The 22,774-nt window shown below is 43.6% G+C and overlaps 1 protein-coding gene across 1 annotated transcript in view; it reads left to right on the top strand.

Annotated features, from left to right (window-relative positions):
- Positions 1-22,494, top strand: part of PSMB7 (proteasome 20S subunit beta 7) — a 48,270-nt gene extending 25,776 nt beyond the window's left edge. The window contains exons 6-8 of the mRNA XM_088471088.1: positions 6,730-6,788; positions 21,824-21,975; positions 22,259-22,494. Of these exons, the coding sequence (XP_088327214.1) occupies positions 6,730-6,788; positions 21,824-21,975; positions 22,259-22,370 (323 nt within the window). The 3' untranslated portion in view covers positions 22,371-22,494. The remainder of the gene's footprint in view (positions 1-6,729; positions 6,789-21,823; positions 21,976-22,258) is intronic.
- Positions 22,495-22,774: the final 280 nt, after the last annotated feature.

Here is a 22,774-nt window from a genome sequence, read left to right as displayed (position 1 = left end):
TATTTTTGTTATCTGCAGTGTTTAGATGTATGTAGAGATAGAAATAGCCGATAGATGGATAGAGAGAAGTGTATATGTGTAATCTAAGATCTATTTCCATCAGTGCACTTCTGTGGCCTTGTTCCCAGTGGCGCCTGATAGGAGCTATTCAATTGCTGCTCCTGTCGGCCACGATCAGCTGCCGGCGCACCATTTCAGCTCGCAGTCCCAGGGGGGTGCGAGCTGAAATGGGCGAAAAGTGACCTGTTTTGGCGCCAAAACAGCACTTTTCTCGATTGCGCCCAGCACTTTCGTCGGGGGTAGCCGTTTTACGTGGCTAAACACGTCCACTATGGGCGCAATCAGTGCGAAAATCACCAACAATTGAATAGCGCCACCCGCGATCTCCCGTCACTTTAGACAGAAGATCCGGACCGCGAAGACAATTGAATACCGCCCACTGTGTGGCTTCATGAACTAAGATAAACTGCTGCATATTTGAAATAATCTGTGTAAGGAGTATTTTGCATTGTATGGCAGCATTAGAAACCAGGTGACTTGTGTGTTGCTCAGTGCTTGGAGTTTATGTAACTGCAGTCACTTCTGCATCCTCTACATCTGTCTTTTATTGCTGTCATATCACACGGATTACACCTGCAATGGGAGGACTATTATTATTTATTTATATGGCGCCACAAGTGTTCCCCTGCGCCTTACAAAGTACATAAACAAATAGTTGACCAAAGACATAGAGCTATGTCACACACTCCGGTTCTGGCCGGCCAGGCAAGAACCGGGCGGTAGCTGGCCGGGGTTTTTCAGGCACTCTGTGCCTTTCACAAGCAGTGAGCCGCTTTTATTTATTTATTCTTTTTATCCTATTGGGCAGAAGCTGCACAAGCCCGGCCGGCATAAGCCAGCGTGTGTGAAAGGAAACATGGTTTCCTTCACACTACTGGCGTGCAGGCACGGTCCTGCATAGTAGTTTTTTCCGGCTATAACACGGCGACCGTGCCGTAGCCTTGCCGCGTGAAAGAACCCGCTGAACTCCTGCATGTACTAGATTTTACACCAGGCTGAAAACGGGCGGCTTTTTGCCGCCCGGTCAAAACCGGAGTGTGTGAAATAGCTCGTACAGTACAATACAATACAATACAAGGACATGGATAATATACATTAGCGACCATAACTCCCACATAAGTAGCAGAGCTTAAACAACCAAGTGTTAGGTGCCCTAGTGGGGAGTAAGAAGTAAATGAAAGTGAAGTAGAAGAGGGTAGAGGGCCCTGCTCGTAAGATCTTACATTCTTGTTTCCCACCCCATATGTTGGAGGCATATATAGAATATACTGAGTAGACCATTTATTAAATTTGTCTTTCACATGCATTAAGAGATCTTAGGGTATATTTGGTAGATCCTAATATGTTGGAACCAGTGTAGCCACTAAATTTTTAAGCTGCAATTTGTTTTAAGGCAAAGCTAGGTTGGTTTAAATTTAGCTGCTATATCACTGAAATTGCTCTGGTTACAGCAGATTAGGACCTGTTACGTAAACCCCTTGTCTCAATTGGAACGCATATGGACCTACTAAATGATTGCCCTAGAAGATCAAAACAAGATTGTTCTCGCCCACAAACTTCAAGTATTCCCAACAGGTCACGTTTTGAGGATTTCGATCTGTGGAAGCCGGTGGGATCATTTCTGACCCAGCAAAACACATTCACTCGCCTATGATTGAAGACCTCCACAAAACATGACCTGTGATGATACTGGAGTTGGGAACTCCTGTTCTAAAGCAATTGATTTGTTGCAGTAAGAATCATGGCTGCCGACAAGAACAGTGGGCTGTTAGCGTGGTCACGTTTGGCAGGTAACATGGGCACTAAGGGGACGATGAATTGTTTGAGAGAATTAGCTTCCGTCTAATGCAGCCGTGAGCTAATTCACTTGTTTTGGGCAACCAACCCCCGAGGCTGTACTTACGGCGGAATCCTTCTTGCACCCTCCTGTGGTACGAGCAGAAATCCACATAAAGACAGGGTTTGGGGCTGGTCGCGAGTGCCGGGAGTGCCTTCACTGCAACGCGCCCATCACTTGGCATGAGAGAAGCCGCTTAGCGTGGCTACTCCTGTACGTTAAGGTGTGAGAATGCGTTCACTTAAGATTGGAGATGATGATCTCAAACAATTGAATTACCCTTAGGTTACATCTAAGGCTACATCTTCCCAACTTACCCATATTGTAATGATGTCTTCATGAGTTGCCATTTGTGTGGCTAGCTTTGGAGGAAACCAGGACTGCTGGCCGGTAGTATTATATGCCAGCAGGATAATATACACAGCAAATACTGAAATAAGTGCTAATCATTACTAGAAATGCAAGGCAGCAGAGATTCAATGGCTTAGAAAGAGAAGGTTGGGTGAAATTCATTTTATATTTGTAACGCTGGCAATGTAACGACCGCACAGCGTTGTCCGCACAGGTATGTGGTATTGCATTCAGGTATTCGCTACGGTTAATGTCTTTTTTTTCTTTCCTTGTAGTATTCTGTAAACAGACCAGTAGGGGGAGCTTTACACAGGAAAGGAAACCAACATTCCTTTTATCAATTAGGACACCGCGCTGAATTATTAACGAACCTTTACCTTGTACATTGATTAGCTGTACACTAAAATGAATAGACAAATCCTTGGCTGCATCTGTTCCAGCCCTCTGGCAGACAAGAAGTTAAGTGTAGTTTGTTGATATAAATTTTGCTGGACCTGCATTTAAATTCCCCAAAGCCTCCCTCAGTCATGCACAGAATAAATAACACCACCTATAATAGACTCTCATTGCCCACTGCATGTAGGACAAGCCATCGCCTGGTACCCAGTTAAAGCCGGCATTGGCTCAAGCGGTGATGTATGAGCCTATGTAAGGGTAATGATCCTAAACCGCAGCGATATCCTGTAACGGCAGTATCTGTCATATTCATCGGGATTACCACGCTCATTGATTTGTGTCTGTAAATCCGCAGTCCCTACCCTTTAAATTTGATCTCTAATTGGGCCTCCTTAAATGGTTCAGACCAGGCTAGTCTGTATATCCTCGGAGCGCTGTCACAGGCAAGCCTCTCTCCTCCCATTATACATTCTGCAGATTTGATGGAATCAGCAGGACTCCTCATTTGAAACAGTTTAATCGCCTCCTCTATCCTCGCGTTAAACCATTGAGGTGGTCAAGCGATGCACACAAATCATCCTAAATGGAAAATATAGCTCTCTCTGTGACCCAGCTAAATAGATAGAGCTATGCAAAACAAGTTAAAAAGTAATAAATGCCAGAGGGATCTTTTAATTGGAATAAAAAATTAGACGCAACTTTATTTTCTCGCCAATGCAGCTGCATTCCGGCACATTGCCACCGTGTCTGAAATGATTTTTTATTGTTTTCTTATTCCCCCCCCCCCCACTTCGTATAAAAGGATTAACAAGGCAAGCTGGAAATATCTGATAGTGCTGAATTGCTTATTTTTTTTTTTTCTGCTCTCGCTTACACATAAGAAATGTTTATTTCTTTTGCTTTTTGAAGGTGGGGTTGTGTTGATAACGCTCGTTCTGCGTTTTACTTGTTGTAATCTCGCACATGGGGAAAATATATTCACACTTTTATTTTCTACTAATGGGCATTTAAAGCCCCTAAGTAATAGTCCTGTCACCTGTTCTGGAGAAATGCTTAATTCAAATAAGAATTTCCATTGATTTGCTGGGGTTGTACAATTTTTGTTGAGTCTTGATGATCTTGCATAAATTATACAGCGATCGCTCAGAGTTCTGAGTCTTTCTGTATAGGTTTGGACAGGAAGGTAACCAAATAATGCAATAGCTCCATTTGGTAGAGTCTATTATCACATGTAAAGATGGGCTTTGTGATATCTGTAACATCTATAAGTGACGGATATCCTCCATATTATGGTCTCGCCACGCTGTCCTAAGTGCTCACACAACGTACTTTGTTTACCTGAGCCTGGGTGGTCGTTCTGAGTTCTGGGCTTGCAGATGTCTCTTGCCTCCATATATTTTGGGTATACTATATCGTGTTTATGCACTATGCTTTAATGCACCACTTCTTGGAATCGAGGTATACAGGGAGCAGCTGAAACTTGAGGGCTGGCCGTTTACCCATCATGGGCTTAGTTGTTCATATGAGTGGTTTTAAGCATTGTTGAAAGCAAATCTATAAAGATAGTATAACACATCAGCTGGAAGAACTTGTACGTAGCACTAGGTTTGTGGCTGTAATATACAGTGTGTGTATATTATGGTTTGTGCTTAATTACTCTTTCGTGCTTTGCCTGTCTTTAATTTTATTAACTTTTATTTAGGACCTTTCTGTTAATCCACGGAATGGCCTGTTGGGTTATGTCCATGTCAGAGCTGTCAGGCATTCTGTGGTCACACAGCACCTCCTTCATATCAAAGGGAATCTCTCCACCAGTCACGTTTGCTCTCTCCTTGGCCGCACACGTATGAGAGATGTTTAGGAAGGACAGAGCTCGCTGGTAATTGGTGGAGAGGCCAGCATATCGAAAGATCATATGGTGATGTACTGGGTGAGGAGTGCATGCTGTACGTTATATGAAGGGACATTATGGAGTCTGGTAAGAAGTGACCACTCTCTGACAGACCCACCTTAATCAGTGATTGTGGGATGTGAGCATGAAAGGGGGTGAGCTGAGATGCCTGGAAAGCAAAGGTGAAACACAGTAAGTGACCTACATTAATATGCACACAAGATTCCACAGTGATAATACGTTATAACCTATTTACATTTTTCTTGTAACTTTCTTTTCATATTTCATAGAGTTAGGGATCCTTACATTGTTAGAGTGCCTGCTAACGGTCACCCTTCCCTTGTATACACACTGATGGCACTGGCATTTGGCAGGTAGAGGGAAAAGGGTTTGGTTATACAAAAAAGAAACAAAAACCCAAACCTGTCCTGGGACAAGCGGCAAGTATGCTACAGTAATTGGGTACCGGTTCATATAAAGTTGAAACGGTGTGTTCGGGGCAGATCTTTGAAAGGGCGCATCAATATTATGGAAGTTTACTGTACATTGTTGTATTCTGTGATTATATCTGTTTGGCGAGATGTTGTATGCAAAAGCAGCAGTTTTTGTACTACATGTTGAGTCTCCCATATCCAAGATGTTGGGCTCGCAAGCCGGCCAGCCTGGATATTGAATTATTCCGTATTTTGGAATATTTGCATACTATAATGAAATGTCATTGGAATAGGACCCAAATCTAACCACAGAATGCATTTGTTTTATATATACACCTTATACACACAGCCTGCAGGTCATTTTATACAATATTTTCAATAATTTTGTGCCCTAAACAAAGTTTCTGTACATTGAACCCTCAAGATGCAAAGGTGTCACTATCTCAGGCATGCTAAAAAGAAATCTGGATTTCGGAATATTCGGTTATGGGAGACTCAACCTGTATTTAATTGTCAGAGCTGTAGCTGTATAGTGTTGTGTATTGCCGTTATGGTTCATTTATATTTATGCACAGGAAACGTGGGGGAAAACTCAGGTGCATTTGAGTGATTGGATCTCCAGTGGTAAATCGTCTCAACATCATAGAACCCACAGAGCAGCAATATATGTAAAATTGGGTTTTATTACATAAAAGCGGAGGTCATGTAGGTTTTCGGTACAGGTAGCAGGGGTGGGTTCTGCACCACACTACTCTTGGAAATTATTAATCTCCTCTACTTTGCCCCAACTCCACCCCCAGTCGCTCCACCTACACACGATTCAGCCTTCAGCAGGCCAGGAAGGTGCAGGAGGGGAGATGCACAGATCTTCTCCAAATTTACCTTGATACAGGACCTTGAAATGTGGGGCGGGGGTTTGAACCAATGTAAAATCTATAAAGGGTGTCCTTGCTAGATAAAATACCAGATTTACACAAGTGCTTTAATTGCCAGGGCGGGTTTTATATCACTGAAAGCAGCATTATGAATAGGTGCTAAGAGTATCATTGAAACGGTCTACAATGAAAGTTCCCATATCTCAGAAGACCCCATCACATAATATAAGCTGTGAGCACTTTTCTGGCCACAATAACATACTATAAATATTAGGTACGAGTGACCCAAAAAGCTGGAAAAGCTGTAGTGTGAGAAGTGCCCACTACCCGAAGGGGTGAATGTATCAAATCTGCTGAATGTGGACAAGTAGAGAAGTTACCATAGCAAACCAATCGGCTTCTAGGTAGCATTTATTAAATGCATTCTTTAAAATGATAGGTAGCTATAGGTAACTTTTCCACTCAGAGTTTGATACAGCTCCCCCTTAATCCTATAGCTTAAAGTAGTGAATTACAAACTCTTGACGCATTAAGTCTTTTTGGCATGATGCAGTTTAATGCACTATTTCCCTCTAATAGAGTCTAATGTTCTTCTCATACACTGGTTTCTGCCACCGCCAGTGAGTTAATGATCTGCGGCAAAGGAAGACCAACTTGTCCAACATCACAAGAAGCTCACATGGAAAACTACAACTTTTGCAACAAAAATCAATAAAAGAATTTGCTAATTGTCCTTCTGTGTGCAGAAAATCGTGTGATCTGATAAAGGGCACTGATATGAGGATGAAATCCTTCTCGGCGAGAGTTTACTGTAAGATGTTTGAGCAGCTTTGTGGAAAGTGTTGGCCATGTAATGCAGTCAGTGACCGTGTAAATGTTTTGCAGGCTCCGGCTCCCTGGCCGCAATGGCAGTGTTTGAAGACCGCTACACACCAGACATGGAGGTACATGAAGGAATATGTATTTATCATTTTGAATTTGATTTCAGTGCATGTGTCATTTCTTTTTCTTGAACACTCGTCCAGTCTCTGGGATCAATAGGTCACCTTGACTGAAACCAGGATCAATACTAGCACCTTAACCACCTTCATTTGATTGACTTTGACGAGTAGCAGCAGCTTTATCATGGGTTCTGCGGTTGCATATTTATATATTTAGTACAGAGATGCGCAACATCAGGCCAAGAGCTGGTAACGCCAATGCATAGTATATATAGTTTATATTGGGTCATCTTTATATACAGCTAGTGGATTACTCCTTGCTTTATGTATAAGTGTAATGTGTGTGTATATAATATGTTACATGTGTGTGTGTATATAAAATGTGAGTGCTGTATATGAATGTGTACGTGTGTGTATAAGTATATATGTGTGTGTGTATATATATTGTAATATTAATATATATAATACACACAGTATATATGAATAGTGTAACAGGATGAGGTCTAGTATTCTTAGAAGAAGAATGATACCAATCATTTACATAGCATTAGTTCATGTAAAAGAAGGAATCAGGATCCCATTACTACAGACAATGGACTTGATTCCCGATTATCGGGAATCTGCACGTGCACAGGACCCATTCTGTGAGTGTGCAGAAATGGGTCCTGCTCAAATGCAGACAAGCCCTTGAATTCCTCTGCTTGATTGACAGGCAGAGGCATTTAAGGGGCGGGGTCGGCCGGCGTTCCCGGAAACGGGGTGTGACCGCCCAGTTTTCAGGGAGTGGCCAGCCCAGAGACTGCATGGACGTACGCAGCCTTCTGGGCTCGCAAGCCGGCCAGCCTGAGTAAGCTGAGGCTTACCCATCTGTCCGGCTGTCCGCCGTCCACCATCGCGACCATCGACCACTGATGGTCACGATGGTGATCAGAGCCTGCGACCTCCGTTGCAGTGCTGGGATCGCAAATGCAGCAGGGGGCGTCATACACCTCCTGCTGCATTTGCATGATTCCAAGGATAAAGCTGCCTGTGTGCACTACAGTATATGGGCAGCACAGATGGTGTAATGGTTAGCATTACAGCCTCACCACACTGAGGACGTGGGTTTGATTCCCACCGCGTCCTAAACAGTGCGGAGTTTGTATATTCTCCCTGTGCTTGTGTGGGTTTCCTCCGGGTACTCTGGTTTCCTCCCTTACTCCAAAAATATACTGGTAGGTTAGTTGGCTCCCAACACAAAAGAACCCTAGTGTGTATGTGTGCGCGCATGTGATAGAGAATATAGATTGTAAGCTCCACTGGGGCAGGGACTGATGTGAATGGCCAAATATTCTCTGTAAAAGCGCTATGGAATATGTGTATGCTATATAAATAACTGGTAATAATAATAAATGCCTGCGTGCAGCTTTACAATTGCGATCCTTGCTGAATCCGGCCCAATGTACATTTACAGACCTCACAGAAACTTTATATTGTAGTGGTCTTTCATGCATGTTAATCAACATTACTGTGTACAACCAAAATGTATAAATAGTTAAGTGTTTGTATCACTCTCCCTTTAGCGATAGGCTGGACCTTATTATGAATGTTTTGCAAAGACATATTACATATAAGGTGGATCTAGTGTTCACTCTAGCTCCGGTGGCAGGCAGGGCACTAGAGGTAGAGAGGGCACTTCCGTGCGTGCACCCAAAAAGGGGGCGTGGTCATTAAAACGTAGACGAGTCTTATAGACACGTCCCATTTTTCAGTCGCTCTTGGGGGCATGCCCGGCACTTACGGACACGCCGGGCAGCCACCAAGCAATGCTGACAGGCTGTCTTAGCGGGGCGCTGAACGGTGAGGGTAAGGGCGCTTTTTGCCCTGCAGAAGGAGGGCAGGGTGCAGCACCCTGCTAAAACAGCCTAGCGGGAACACTAGGGTCTACTCTGAGGTGTTTCAAGCTGGTCACAGTAACCGGTCACATTTTTTGGTGATCCCAAAATAAACTGAGGGGTGATGGATCATGTATTTGAGTCCTGTCTGAGTGTAATCATACCAATGGCTTAGTACTGCAATTGGACACAATTTATAGGAGCGTGAATAGTGAACAATGCCAGTGTGTTCATGTACAGAAAAACATAATACAAAATGTTTTCTGGCAGCGAAAGGGTGACGCAAAGTATTTCTGCCTTAGAAATCCAATCCTTGGATCCTTGGTTAGTAAAATTATTAATAGAACCTGTTCGATATGCCAGCGGAGAATTGAAATGATATTGCATATCTGCCTCGCTGAGATCCCATCTTCTATTGACCACATAAATTAGTAGTCTTGTGAGCCATGGTTACTGCTCAGTTAAGTCGCATCATGAAGACAAGCTGTCACACATACTAGAAGTAATCCATACGAATCAATAGCGTTATGCCTCCAGTGTGAAGGTTGCAGGGGGACTTAGCTGTAATGGGCAGCGGATCGCCTTGTTCATTTCTGAAGACTCTGCGCTCCTACATATTCTCTTTCCTGCACCCAGTTCTCAGGTGTTTGCCTTGTACAACACAATTGAGCAGCTCTTCAAACAGGCATCCTGCAATAAGTCGCCTGGCACTTTCCCTTTGTGCTATCAGAAATGATTTTTAACTGCGAAAACCCATGGCTACACGAGAACCAGTGACACCACCTGCTATTTACTGGTCTGAATGGAAAGCGCATGATGCAATGGTAGAACGTTCATGGGGTGCTAGGGGGTATATTTACTAAAGGTCGATTTTAATTCTAAATCAATCAACATCGCTGTTGTATTGCTGGGGCTAAATCACATATTTACTAACACTTAAAAAAAAAAAAATGTCTGTTAGTCAATTTGTGATTTAGCCCCAAAAACACAACATTGATATTGATCAATTTGCAATCAATGTAAAATTTACCTTTAGTAATATACCCCCTAGATGTCTGAGTGGCGTGTGTGTGTATGGAAAGGTTCTGTAAAGGAATAGGGGCTTAGGACTGGACGGGCATTCCTGTTATAATTGCATAAGTGCCCCTTGGCATATAGGCTATGCTCCTCTGCCGTTCCATTTTCTTTTGTATGGAAGTGGGGCATTCGGTCCGCATCATCCGCTCAGCACTTGATATTGATAACTCGATCCCTGTTGGCACAGTCCAGGTTTCAGCTGGCACCAATATAATATATAATGGACAGCTGTGTGTAATACTGCTGTGCTGTTTGCCAGAGAAAAGTGCTAGTATTGGTAACCGGCATGATATATTAAACAATACCGTTCATGTCAGATTGTCGGTCTGCATGCAGTAGGATGGAGAAAGTAGCATGATGGATGTATAAGTGGAGTTCCAGTGTAATTAGCGAGACAGGATTTGTGTCTGGCAAGCAATATATCATGCTGTGTATCTCAACCTTGGGTATCCTGCCTTCATGTTAGGTGAGGGCCATTTAACTACTGTACGAAGTTCTACGTTAGTGTCACAGCCGCTGACACGGTAACGTAGCGTTTTGCATGCAGACACACCCGCCCGCAGTTGCACACAGCATATCATTTTAATCAGCAGAAGCCGTTCATGTGTTCTGTTCACATCGCTTTGCTAATAAGGTGCATTTGAAGGTAAAAAGTTGCATGAAAAGAAACTTGGCGCTACCGAGTCGCACGACACTCGCGCGTTATGTAACGCACGGAGGTAAGGTGTGTGTACATCTGTATGTGAAAGTAGCCATTAGGGGATGTGTTAGACTTTGTCTATAAAGGGATACCCATGGTCCGCAAGTATACTTGCGTAGGCTGTGGCATTTAAACAATGTTTGATTTGTTTTAAGGGGCCTAATGTGTGCCAAGAAATATTTCCCCCCAACATAACCCCACCAGTCTGATCCATTGACTCACGGCAGGCTGGATCCATGGATTTGTGGTGATTACTATAAATTCTGACTCTACCACATGCATTTCTCAGCAGATGTCCAGACTCCTCAGACCAGGTGATGGTTTTACAATCTTCATCTGTCCAGTGATTGTGATCCTGTCATTTGTTTCCTGTACTTAGCTGACAGGAGCTGGAAGCTGATGTGGTTGTCTTTTCCTGTAGCCCATCCACTTCATTATTATTATTTATTACCAGTTATTTATATCGCGCACACATATTCCGCCGAGCTTTACAGAGCATATTTGCCCATTTACATCAGTCCCTGCACCAATAGAGCTTACAGTCTATATACCCTGCCACACATGCTCACACACATACACATGAGGGTTAATTTTTGTTGGGAGCCAATTAACCTACCAGTATAATTTTCGGAGTGTGGGAGGAAACCCATGCAAGCACAGGGAGACTATACAAACTCCACACAGGGCCGTAGTGGGTATTGAACCCACAACCTCTGTGCTGTGAGGCAGTAATGCTAACCATTACACAGTCTGTGCTGCCCACTTCATGTTTCAAAGATCCTCTATGGTTAGGATCGAGGTTAGAATACTTCCCAAAATCTGTCGGGATGCCGCTGTCAGTATTGTTCCTCTTGCACTGCACTTTTTTCTCACCTCCCCCTTTTTCAACTTCTGCCCACTTACCCACCTCCCTTTTCTACCGCTGGTGTTTTGCTGGCTGCCAGTTAGAAGAGACCTAGAAGAACTTGGGGATGGGTAAATAAGCTCATTCTGCTGCATTCAGTCATTTCTGCACCAGAGTGCTGGCTAATTTTCCAGCCGCCGTTAAACCTAAAGGCAGTAAACTTTGGTGCCTTTCATTAGCGCAGTCTTCCCCATACATATTGCTTTGTATACGAGATAAACAGGGCTAAACACGGATGCTGAGTGGCCCTCTAAACTTTTTATGATCCTTAAAGTGGCCCCGGAGAGGACCCGTGCTTGACATGGCTGACTTAAGTGAATTTACAGAGACTGTGGGGTCTATTTACTAAGCAGTGTTAGTAGACAGAGGACCTAATTCAGACCTGCTCGCAAGCGGGTCGATGTTGGCCCTGTGCACATGCGCACGACGGACCTGGCTCCGTCGTGCGCATGCACGAAACCCAGATAGCGACGGGCAAGCCATCGCTATGGGTATCGCTACAAAGGGGGCGCGTTGTCGATGGTGATGGTGCCCTTTTGTGGGCGTGCCGGGGGCATGGCTGGCCAGACGGAGGCGTTCCCATGCGAACCCCTACCGTCTTGGGCCGGCCCCACTGACCTCATGTCAGTGGGAGTGCTTTCGGCTCTGATAGAGCCAAAATCACTCCAGGGCTTGCGGCAACGAGACCCTACCACAAGGGTCTCGTCGCCAGCCCGATGGTCTTGACCATCGCAACCATCTTCCTGGCCGCTCGCTATGGCTGTGGGTGGTCACCCACAGCTATACGAGCGGCCAGGAGGCCTCTCTAAAAATTCAGAAGGACGGCCCTGATTCAAAGCGAGCGCTCTGTCAGAGCGTCCGGCTCTGAATCAGGGCCAGAGTGAATAGTGATGAGGTGTCAGCCAATCAGCTCTCAACTGTCATTTTTCAAACACAGCCTGTGAGATGACAGTTGGGAGCTGATTGGCTGGCACCTCTGTCTCCTAACACTGCTTAGTAAATAGACCCCTGTTTCACAGCATTCTGTACAAGCCTTGCATCACTTTCAGTCACATGCTCAGGAATTATGATTCCATTTGGACATGCAGTTGCCCAAAGCGGAAAGGTATTTATTATTCTGTAGAACTGCCTTTAAATAAAAACAAAACACTGAACCTAAACTATATCTCTGTCACATGTCAGCATTGGAATAGTAATGAGAAGCAGCTTAATTAAACAGGGCTTCGCTGTCAGCCTCAGCAAATTGATTGAGACTAATAAAACTGTAATGAAGATGATTCATGTAAGTGTTGATCCAGAAGCAGCATATGAATGCGATGAAACCCTTACTGCTCCTGTGTCAGGCTGCTAAACCACGTAAGAATAGCTGCTGCTGCTGCTCTTCACAAGGGGTAACTTGTATATCTTTTTGTGATATCCTCCACGAAGGGCAAAGTGGTATCTTCTAAGACAGACGCGTTCCCTATTTGCATTCGGTTGTTATGCGGCATGTGGCCGAGATTACCCATTGTCGTGAGTTGCCACAGCGAGGAAGAGACTAAACCCCCTTGAAGAGTATGGTTCATTAAAATGGGAAGAAGATTAATATTTTCCCTGTCAAGATCAATACAGCTTCTCCTGCACTAATTGTCAGAAAAGCTCGCGGAGGCTACTGAAGAATGGCAGTGTGTGCGCACAGTAGATCACAGGGACAGTATTCAAAGGATAGCTGTCCTGCAGCCTCTGGTATCCACTTGCAAATTAGCAGCTGGATTCTAATTAAACAAGCTTAATGAAAGGAGCATTTGAATACTGCTGAAGAATTAAAAAAAAAAAAAAAAGACAATCATTTTCCCACTCTGTGATAAGTCCTGTGCTGCACACCCAGTGCCTTTGTGGTATATACATATGTATTTTAATCACTGACATATTTCATTGTCTGAACAGTACCGTGGACAGTGTCAGTATTTACATCGTACAACTGTATGGGAACTTCAAGGGGCTTTCTTTTACATGCATGGTCTGCCAACCTTTGTATCCTGTATAGAAGTGCTGTTATTCTTTTATTCTGTCTTATATTTGCATGTAATGGAAGGATACATAGCTGCAGTGTTATATTACAGGGCTTTAGGCAATGTTTTACAGTAGTAGTATTACGCTTCTCTGGCTCATCTTTGTCTCTCCATAGCCACGTTGTGCACTTACCTGCTCTCACTAGTTGTCGTACGAGCCCCCACCTCTCACTCCAAATTCCCATCGCACATATGTACTTCTGTTTAGTTATTTGTAGGGGTTTGGGCTCCTCACTCGTATATACACTTCTAGACAGTCGCTAGACCTATACAACCCCCCCCCCTTTTTTTTTTTTTGTAACTCGTACGCAATGTTGGTTTTTTACATATTGACTTTTAAATATTGTTACTTTTACTTATATGGTGCCACAAACTGTACACAGCTCCATATATCTAATCATTCACCCACCCCTCCCTGTTACTCGCATATGTGCGCCATTTTTGTATCCTATTAACCTTCCCCCCCTACCCAGGTTCTCACCGTCCCATCGCTCACTTGTAATTTGTCCGTCCTGTCCTGTCCTGTCCCAGTCCTAAGCTAGCTTTCCTGCAGATCCCTCTCCATTTAGCACCACGTGCAATCCCAATTCTGTTATTCATTCATTTTCATACATCTGTCACTAGCTTGCCTTTTCTCATTGCTCTTTCTTAGGCCTTTGTATTTTTTTTTATTATTTAAGACCCCCCCCCCCCCCAAGTTGTCTAACTCTGTCGTGCATTCTATTTTCCATGTGTACTTGCGCTCTCCCCCTGTGCTCTCTCCATCTTCCTTTTCTGTTCATATTCCCAGAATAGAGAGCTGCCAAGAGCCGATGGAATGAAATATGGGGTGGCAGCTGCTGTGCCCCTCAGTTAGATAGCAAGACTTTGAAGATGTTTCAACTTAAAGGAGCTGAGGGCTACGGGCTTAGCCAATTTCTGCAGGTTGCAAAAGCTTTGGCTTTATGCCTTTTTGAAGATGAGCTGCTACAGCTCCTGCCACCGCCTGAAGCGTGCTAACACCAGCAGGAAGTGTTTTTCTTTTTTTTTTCTTTTAAGACCTTTTCTTTTGCTCTGTAGTTTTAGCACATCTCATATGTAAGTAGCACGTACTTTGTCAATGCCAAATGTGACGAGCTTTCCTCTATATTGGCCCTGCCTGGAAGCTTTCACTGCAATGATAGATGGCGAAGTGCACGAGTGCCACTTTTCCAGACTGATTTATGGAGTCATATTTCGCAGAGAAGCGAGCTGCAGCCTCTGGAGAAACACTTATGGATTGCCAAAGACCGGCGCTGCTTCAGTTCTGAAGGCCTTGCAGTCTTTTTGAAAGCCTCTGAAGCCATGACATCCACTGCAGAGCTGCATTCATTTGTCATGTGGGCAGCTATAGATCTAACCTGAGGAAAGACTCCCAGCCCGGCCTGCGCGCAGCCGGTGTACATCTTCATATCGACTCTTGCTATCAGCTTGGAATTGTCAGTGGAGGACTTGGTGCCGGACTATTTTTCTTCAAGTTCCAGGAACCTTTTCCAAGTTTCTAGGAAAATTAGGCTTCCTGGCAAAATGCATCATCTTAGCAGATGTATATAACACCATCATATGCTGGTCAGAGATGGAGGCTCTGGCTCATTATTCACCTGGGTAACCCCTGGAAGCCAGTTTGCGTTTTGTTCCCCCAAAATTTGCAAAGCAAAACATTTGTAATGAATGTGTAGGAGACGCGATATATAAAAGCAACAATTGTACTATAAACCAGGTTTAATAAAAAAAATAAAATAAAAAAATAGACAGGAATAGAATGAATTAAAAATATATATATTTCTCACATTACAATATATAAAAATACAATACAACTATAGTCTACATATGCTTTCTTTTCTGTTACTGGGATAGACTTTTGTCATCAGAACATACGATGATGCATAGGGGTGAAGATCCCTAGGCCACTGATTTTCCTATATATCTAATTATTTCAATCAGTATTTAATGCCAGCAGCTGAATACCACCGGTTCAAAATCCTGACAGGAGGTGGTAAGTATCCTAACCCCCTTCCTTCCCCCTAATCCTCCCTTAGTGGTGCCTAAACCTAATCTCCCCAGACCCCTTCCCGCACCCTAACCTCGCTCTGAGCGTGCCTAACCCTGTCCCCCCGGGGGTTCCTAAAGCTAACACAACCTGTCGGGATTACGATGCCAATCTTTAGTCCCATGTCAGGCTTTTAGTGTCTGGATTTGGCTGCCAGTATCCTGCCTACATTCCCTAATTATTACCAGGATGCATCCCAATTACCCCTAGGGCAGGCCAGGCCAACCTGCGGCTCTCCAGCTTCTGTGAACCTACAAGTCTCAGCATGCTTTACCAGCCGACCAGTAGGAGGGTATGCTGGGACTTGTAGTTTCACAGCTGGAGAGCCACAGATTGGCCAGGTCTGCCCAAGGGGGTACCTAGGACCTTAGGTTGAGAACCACTGTCCTAGAGCAATGATGCTATACAGTACAGCATAACATTACTTGATATGGGTTACCGATAACCTACTAACCGTAAACTCATTACGAGCTACTGATGTCACTGAGACAGCCTTGTTATAGCTATTTGAGTTTATAACCTGAATGCCACAGAATGCACGTTCCTAGTGTACGTGGGTAACAAGGTGTACATGAGCTGGTGCTGTGTGTTTGCGAGACTGAGCCAGTTCTGACTGGGAAGTCCCTGTTATGCCTGCATCATGTTGGTGTATAGTGTATATGAATAGTCCTATTTTGTAGTTACCAATGACGCCCCATTTATTCCTCCCATATTTAATGAAACAGAATTCATAGGGTGTTGCTATATGATCTAGGGGAGTGTCGCAGGAGCACAGAGTTATCTATCTTATTTTATATTGCTGTGATGATGTGTGGGTAATGACTTGGCACCATTGGCTGTATTTTGTTCAGGGCCTGGACTGTGCTAATGAAAAATCCAGCAATATTACTATCTAATAACTTCACGGTAATAATTAAATGCTTAAAAAAAAAACCTCTAAAAGAAAAAAATAAATTAATTAAATATTGAAAATAAATTTCTCATGGACTGATGCAGATTAATTTCACAATTGTAAGGCGTAATGGAATATCAGTGATATATAAATAAATGTTAATACATTCCTATACTAATGAAAGGGGGCATTGCTTGGACGGTGAAGTATGTTGGAGAGTTCCTCTGGTCCTTTCAGTTCCAACTTCTGTTTAGTGCAAATACTGTTGCGTGAAAGCTTAGAAAGTATTCTACAATTTTCCATGGGAATGGGAACAATAGATATTGCATTCTAGCTGGACAGGATGGCAGCTCCCTCCTGCGCGCAGAGTTTTATGCTGCTTGCGGTGCCCCCCACGTCTGTTGGTTTTCTACCAGTCAGCATGGCACACTAGCACCAGCTAGGTGAAAAAATAGACCTGTAAACTGGTGCATCTACACTTACTCAGCGTAGCCTACAGTTACCTTGTCACGTCCACATACGAAATCTGTATGTAATGCCGCCGGATCTATTCCCGGCGGACCAAATACTGACGCCAGAAGCCCGAACAGTGAAGATCCCGACTGGGGCTGGTATGTACCCTGACCTCCCCTCCCTAACTCTCCCTTAGTGGTGCCTAACCGTAAACCCCCCTTCCCCCCCCCCCCCAAAGGCGGCCAACAGCTAGAGCGTACCACTTACCTTCGTTCAGGATGCCGGGCGTCAGGACTTCGGCGTGGGGCTAAAGAGAGGCTTCGAGATTTAGACGTCTAATTTTAGTCCCTGGGCTCACTATGGATACCCCTGAATAGCCCTGCTGAAGATATTTGGGTTACTTAAATGGTCTCAATAGATACTATTTAGCGTTTTTGCATATGGGGCGAAGAATAGCATTTAGCAATATTTGTTCAGCAAATTTGGGGTACCTGAAAATGGGGGCTAGCATATTTAAAAGTTGCTAAAGTGAAGTTTTAAAAATCATGGAAAAACCACCTGCCGCAAACACCTGCAAAGAAAAAAAACACCTGGGGCATACTTGGGGACCCCCTGAAGTTTATTTCGCTAGTTTTTATGTTTGTTCCCCAACTTTGCGCTTTTTTGCCCCAAAATGAAAGTACTTTTTGGGGGTGTTCTAATGGATTTTTTTTTATTACTTTTTTTGACCGTTTACCTTTGGGGGACTGATTGCCCGATTTTATAGATGGCGATTAAAATAGGACTATTTTGCTGGTGAAGTCGCCCGATTTTCGCATGCGTGCTCCTGTTTTTGAAAGAAAAAAAAAAAAAAACAGTCGAAAATAGGTTAAAAAAAAAAAAAATCAGGACATGCAGGAAATTATGTCTGTACCCCCAAAAAATGGCCAACTAACATCGGAAATTAATTTAGAAGTGTATTATTGGCCGTAATTAAAGTATTTAGGGTACTTAAATTGCAGCGGTTGGTAGTATTTTGCGTACGTGAAATTACTGTTCCACATGAATTGAGGGTATGCTAAAATGGGTGCAAGTATATTTTCTTGTTGTAAAAGCGCACTTTTAAAAACTGGTAAAGGGTTCTGAAAGAAATCCCCACATTTTTGGGCAAAAGTAGGGATTTTGCTCTTATTTTTTCCACATTGTCTGAGGTGGTGAAAACTTTTCACCTGTTTCTCACTATTACATTTTCGTGGGTGCAATAATTTTTCGTAATAAAAAGCCACTTATCGCACATAATTGAATCCGGCCCTTAGTGGTGAAAAAGACGCTGGGGGCAAGCAGTGTCAGGTGGGCTGAGAAGGGCTGTTTGGCGCAACATCAGCGATAGTGTACGAGGGCACATCGGTACGTGAGAATGCTCCGCTGCCCATCTCCAGGCATAAGTGGGGATGTGATTAAAATGAACACAGCAGTGCATCTCCTGTATTTGTGTGCACACAGGACTTGCGTGTGTACTGTGGGATAACACGGAAGACACGCTTTGTACACAGGCGTATGTTTAACGCTGCACTAGCCCATGAATTTCTTAGTGAATCCCTGGAAAGAGCCAATTTATTTTCCGAATGCAGCTAGTGCGGTGATGATGAGACTGGGGGTGACCACCTGCCCATCTCAGGGAGAGCCCAGTAACTTACACACCGCTTTCAGTCCAGCTAGTAGTTTACAGTCCTATATGTTTTATCTTGGCAGGTTATTTGGCATAAATGAATAGTTAATGTCTGCGACACTAACCCGGATTTACATTCTTTTACTAGGAAAGATAAACTGCTGATTAATTCAGTATAGAACTCAATTACAAAGTGAGCGCTTCTCTACGGGGAGCCGTCACCCTGCAGACAACAGATGCTGAATTTATACCCCGGCATCTTCTGTGCCGCAGTGAAATATTAACATGTTTCATTGGATGTGTGAGGTGCTTTTGGGGAAGTGGGTGTCTGCCTGCGTGGAGTGAGATATCCCCACTCTCTCACATGGAGTTGTAACCACAGTCTGTAAACAGACGGATTGCAGTCGTGCAGTATTGTGGTTATAGATGCTTTGGTTGGCTGTATTTATGTTGCATCGTGTTCTGTTTTGGTTTACGGTGATTTATATGTATTAACATTTTTCATGGGTCCTCCGACCCCCTTTAAAATATGTAATATTGAGCAGACTAAAGGCATCCAGTACATAGGAGGGACATGTCTTCCCTTCTGTATCATGTCAGCTAGAACACAGCTCTCCACATCCCCCTGTGTAAACTTAATTGCCCTCGGATAGAAACCAAGCTGATCCGCAGCTGTAAGTGGTCATTTGGCAAACACAAGCCATTTATTATCATCCTGACATAGCCCTGTGTCCTGTCACTTGGTCCCTGTTATAATTACCAGGTTTCAGTCTGCTAAAAGCAGTTTATTTTCTTACTGCACACCTACAGAAGCTGATTAACCCCTTTCTGGTTATATAATCGCTTCACTGCATCGTTGTGCAGTTCATTCTGGGTCTTTCTCAGCAGCATCAGTGTCACATTAGTCAAAGTACCTAATTTCCTCTATATTTAATCCTGCAACGTACCACGTAATAAAATAATCTTTATGAAGGGATAAGGTGGCAATCCATGATCGGGGTCTTTAGCTTCCAGACTACCCAAGTGGTCAACCCTCTAGGTCGGCCACCAAAACTTTTTTGTTTCTATTTACTTTTACATTTTCTGTCTTTCTGTATCATATAAACCATGCTTAAGATGAATGCTGCTGCCGAATTACTGCACGGCCACCTGGCAGAAGGTATTCTCCGCGTTCTCCAGTATATACTGGCCTCTGCAAATGTTTCTAGCCTGCCTGTGCTAGAAGCACAACAGCCCTCCTTCAATCGCTGAATCGTAAAAGGCCCATCAAGGTAATCCATCAGCACCCGATCCTGCACAAAACCGCCAACACTCGTGACAGCCGGCTTAAAGCGAAGATTTAATACAGCCCCACGTCTGCCATCAAGCAGGCCTCGACAGTTTAAAGCTCATTCTCTAAATCTCTGCAGACTTTATGGCCAGCCGAGGGCCCATATAAAGTTTAATAGCATTACGGCACATAAATCATCTTTTAAAGATGCGGCTAGCAGCTCCGATATTAAATGCAGACAATTGTGTGCGTTATAAATAATTTATCAAACACCATTTCGGATTGCCCATCCAGCCTGACATGTTTATTTTTGCCCTTACCGGAGTACTCCTTTGGCACTTCTTGAGAGAACCATTAGCGGTCAGTTTAATGAACTCTGGGGCTGTTCGGGCCACCACCAGCCGCATGCCACAGCTGCGGTGACTGATCTGGACCTCTCTCCTGCCTCCTCCAAGTGCCGGCCATTTGTCATCGGCTGGTAAATGGCTGCGCACATAGGAGCCCAGGGACACATTGTGTGATGCAGTGATGGAAGCAAACACATAGCTCTATAAAGAGCTGCTTGTCACAGCTGACTCGTCTTACCGTACATCACTCTTATTGTAATCTCATTTAAGAAGCAGCACAGACCCAAGGGGGACATATTCCCTGGTACTTTGGACTTTGCAGCTGTAAACTACTCACAGGCCCAGTTATTTTCTTCAAAAGTTTCTTCTCTTTAGTTACATGCATGCCATTTGTCTATAAAAGGTGAGGAATAGCGATGTGCCGGCAGCTTTTTACTTGTGCACAAACCTTACCTGTATGCAGATAGACTCGCTGGCTAGATATCGCTACAATCTGGTGCCAGATAGAATTCATTTATTTATTTTTTTTAAAACAAACCTCTGCAACTGTATCAAATGTAGTTTATGCCAAAGAAAAATGATCTTGATAAATATGCTGTTTATATAACGACTGTATATTATAAGTCATGTTGCTATTGGTGCTGGAAGCGACTATGCAGTAAGTTAATAATTGTGCAACCTTAAAAACGGAATTAAACTCTAGTACTGCAGCTTGAACAGCGCTGCTTAGACCTATGCCTGGCCTATATGGTAATGACAGCTCTGTTGAGGCTTTCAGTAGCCACGTACATTTATATATTGGGTGCAGTGGTTTAAAAGATAAAATGTCTCATTTAGAAGGCTTGTCCACCTGTGGCCGATGTTTACTCTAGGTGTGATGGCACGGAATGTAACACTAATACCGCGTATCCACTAGGCGATAGAGGAACGACCGTACGATTACAACATTGTAATCGTACAGTTGTTCCTCATCCCCTGTAGTGCCTACACTGAACGACATGTCAGTCAGTGCAGGCACACTCCATCATCTCTGAACCTGCCCAATCTGTCGTTATCGGCAGATTGACCAGCATGCTCAGTCGATGATCGATGTCGAAAACGACTAGCGGGAGCGCGCATTGCTGGTCGGTTGACATTTTAATGCCCGATTTTGTTAACGATGACGTTATCGCTCATTTTAATCGCCTAGTGGATATACGCCTTAAGGTAGTCCATGTTCTTGAACCAGGAAGTAACAAACAGGAAACGCCTCCCAAGTGTGTGACATTTAAAAGATAAATTTCGACTACAGACACTAGCAAAATAAATTCTCTCAAAGGGTGGATGGTGTTCCAATAATAAAAGCACAGCAGTGTTTCATACACATAGCGACAGAATTCATGAAGAGTAATGTTACTTCCTAGTGGATCAATACCATCGCCTGACAGTAATGATCACATCTGGCGCTCCAGACTTTGCAACCGTGTAGCTACACAAAATAAGTTGAAGAATGATTCACATACGTTTGTTGTCTACAAATAACCGATTAGGGCACCTAAAATATGCAACATAATTATTATAGGATGTATGGGGGAGATGTCGGTTGTTCTGTGTTATTGCACATTATGGAGAATGCAGACGCTAATAGATCAGTAACCGCTAAACATTGCCCAATAGTTCAGTCATTGGTTAAACAAGTGACCTGAGAGAGTAATGGCACTGTACTGGGATGTGCTCGGACAGTGAGCTGGAGACGTGTGTTTTTGTACTTGCAGGAGGAAGCAGCCAAAGAGTTAGTGCGCGATGCTATTGCTTCTGGGATCTTTAATGACTTGGGCTCGGGAAGCAACATCGATCTGTGCGTGATCACAAAGAACAAAGTGGATTACATCCGTCCTCATGATGTAGCCAACAAGAAGGGAGTGAGGTGAGTGTACTAAATCCTACTTACTGCCCTGCCCCAGGCAAGCTACAGACACCTGGGGGCATATGTATCCAAGCTTGACGTGAGATAAAATTGTGACATATATATCACCAACCAATCAGCTCCAAACTAACATTTTGCAGGCTGTGTTTAAGAAATGAAAGTTACAAGCTGATTGGTTGGTGATATATATCTCACATCAAGCTTTGGTACATATGCCCCTAAGTCTTATATCTACACATTTAGCAGCGGTTCACTCTCAACCCCAACGGCTTCTGTTTTACAGGACCGGCAACTACAAGTACAAGAAAGGTACGACAGGCGTTCTGACGGAAAAGATCACCCATTTCAGCCTGGATGTGATGGAAGAAAATGTGCAAACTATGGACATTTCCTAATGTTCTGCTCCTGCTGTGGTATTGCCGCATCTCTGTATTTGTAGTAAATTTCAACATGTGTTAAGCTTTTATCCTGGCTGAGTTGATTCGTAAAGGAATAAAATGTGACGTCTTTTCACTTGAATTAATGTGTTTGTAGAGTGGTTTATAGGTAAAAGTATATGTTGCCTTAAGCTGGGGAGACACTATATGATGTAAAGAGGTGGATACTTAATCATCGGGGGCTGTACGGCCCCCAATCCCATACTGTGTATCCAGCTTAGAAGTGGAACATTCAAGCATGGAAACTTTTTGAACAGTCATCACTTCACTCCTTGTTGGTGATATGGATTTTGCCAGGAAATCAGAGAGATGTCACTTATTATAGCATGCACATGTTTTAAAAGAGCATCATTCATAGAAAA

This window comes from Taudactylus pleione, unplaced genomic scaffold (genome assembly GCF_031769625.1).
Source record: "Taudactylus pleione unplaced genomic scaffold, aTauple2 ptg000110l, whole genome shotgun sequence".
Lineage (NCBI taxonomy): Eukaryota > Metazoa > Chordata > Amphibia > Anura > Myobatrachidae > Taudactylus > Taudactylus pleione.
The sequence above is the reverse complement of the archived record's forward strand: the minus strand, read 5'-3'. Positions and strand labels throughout refer to the sequence as shown.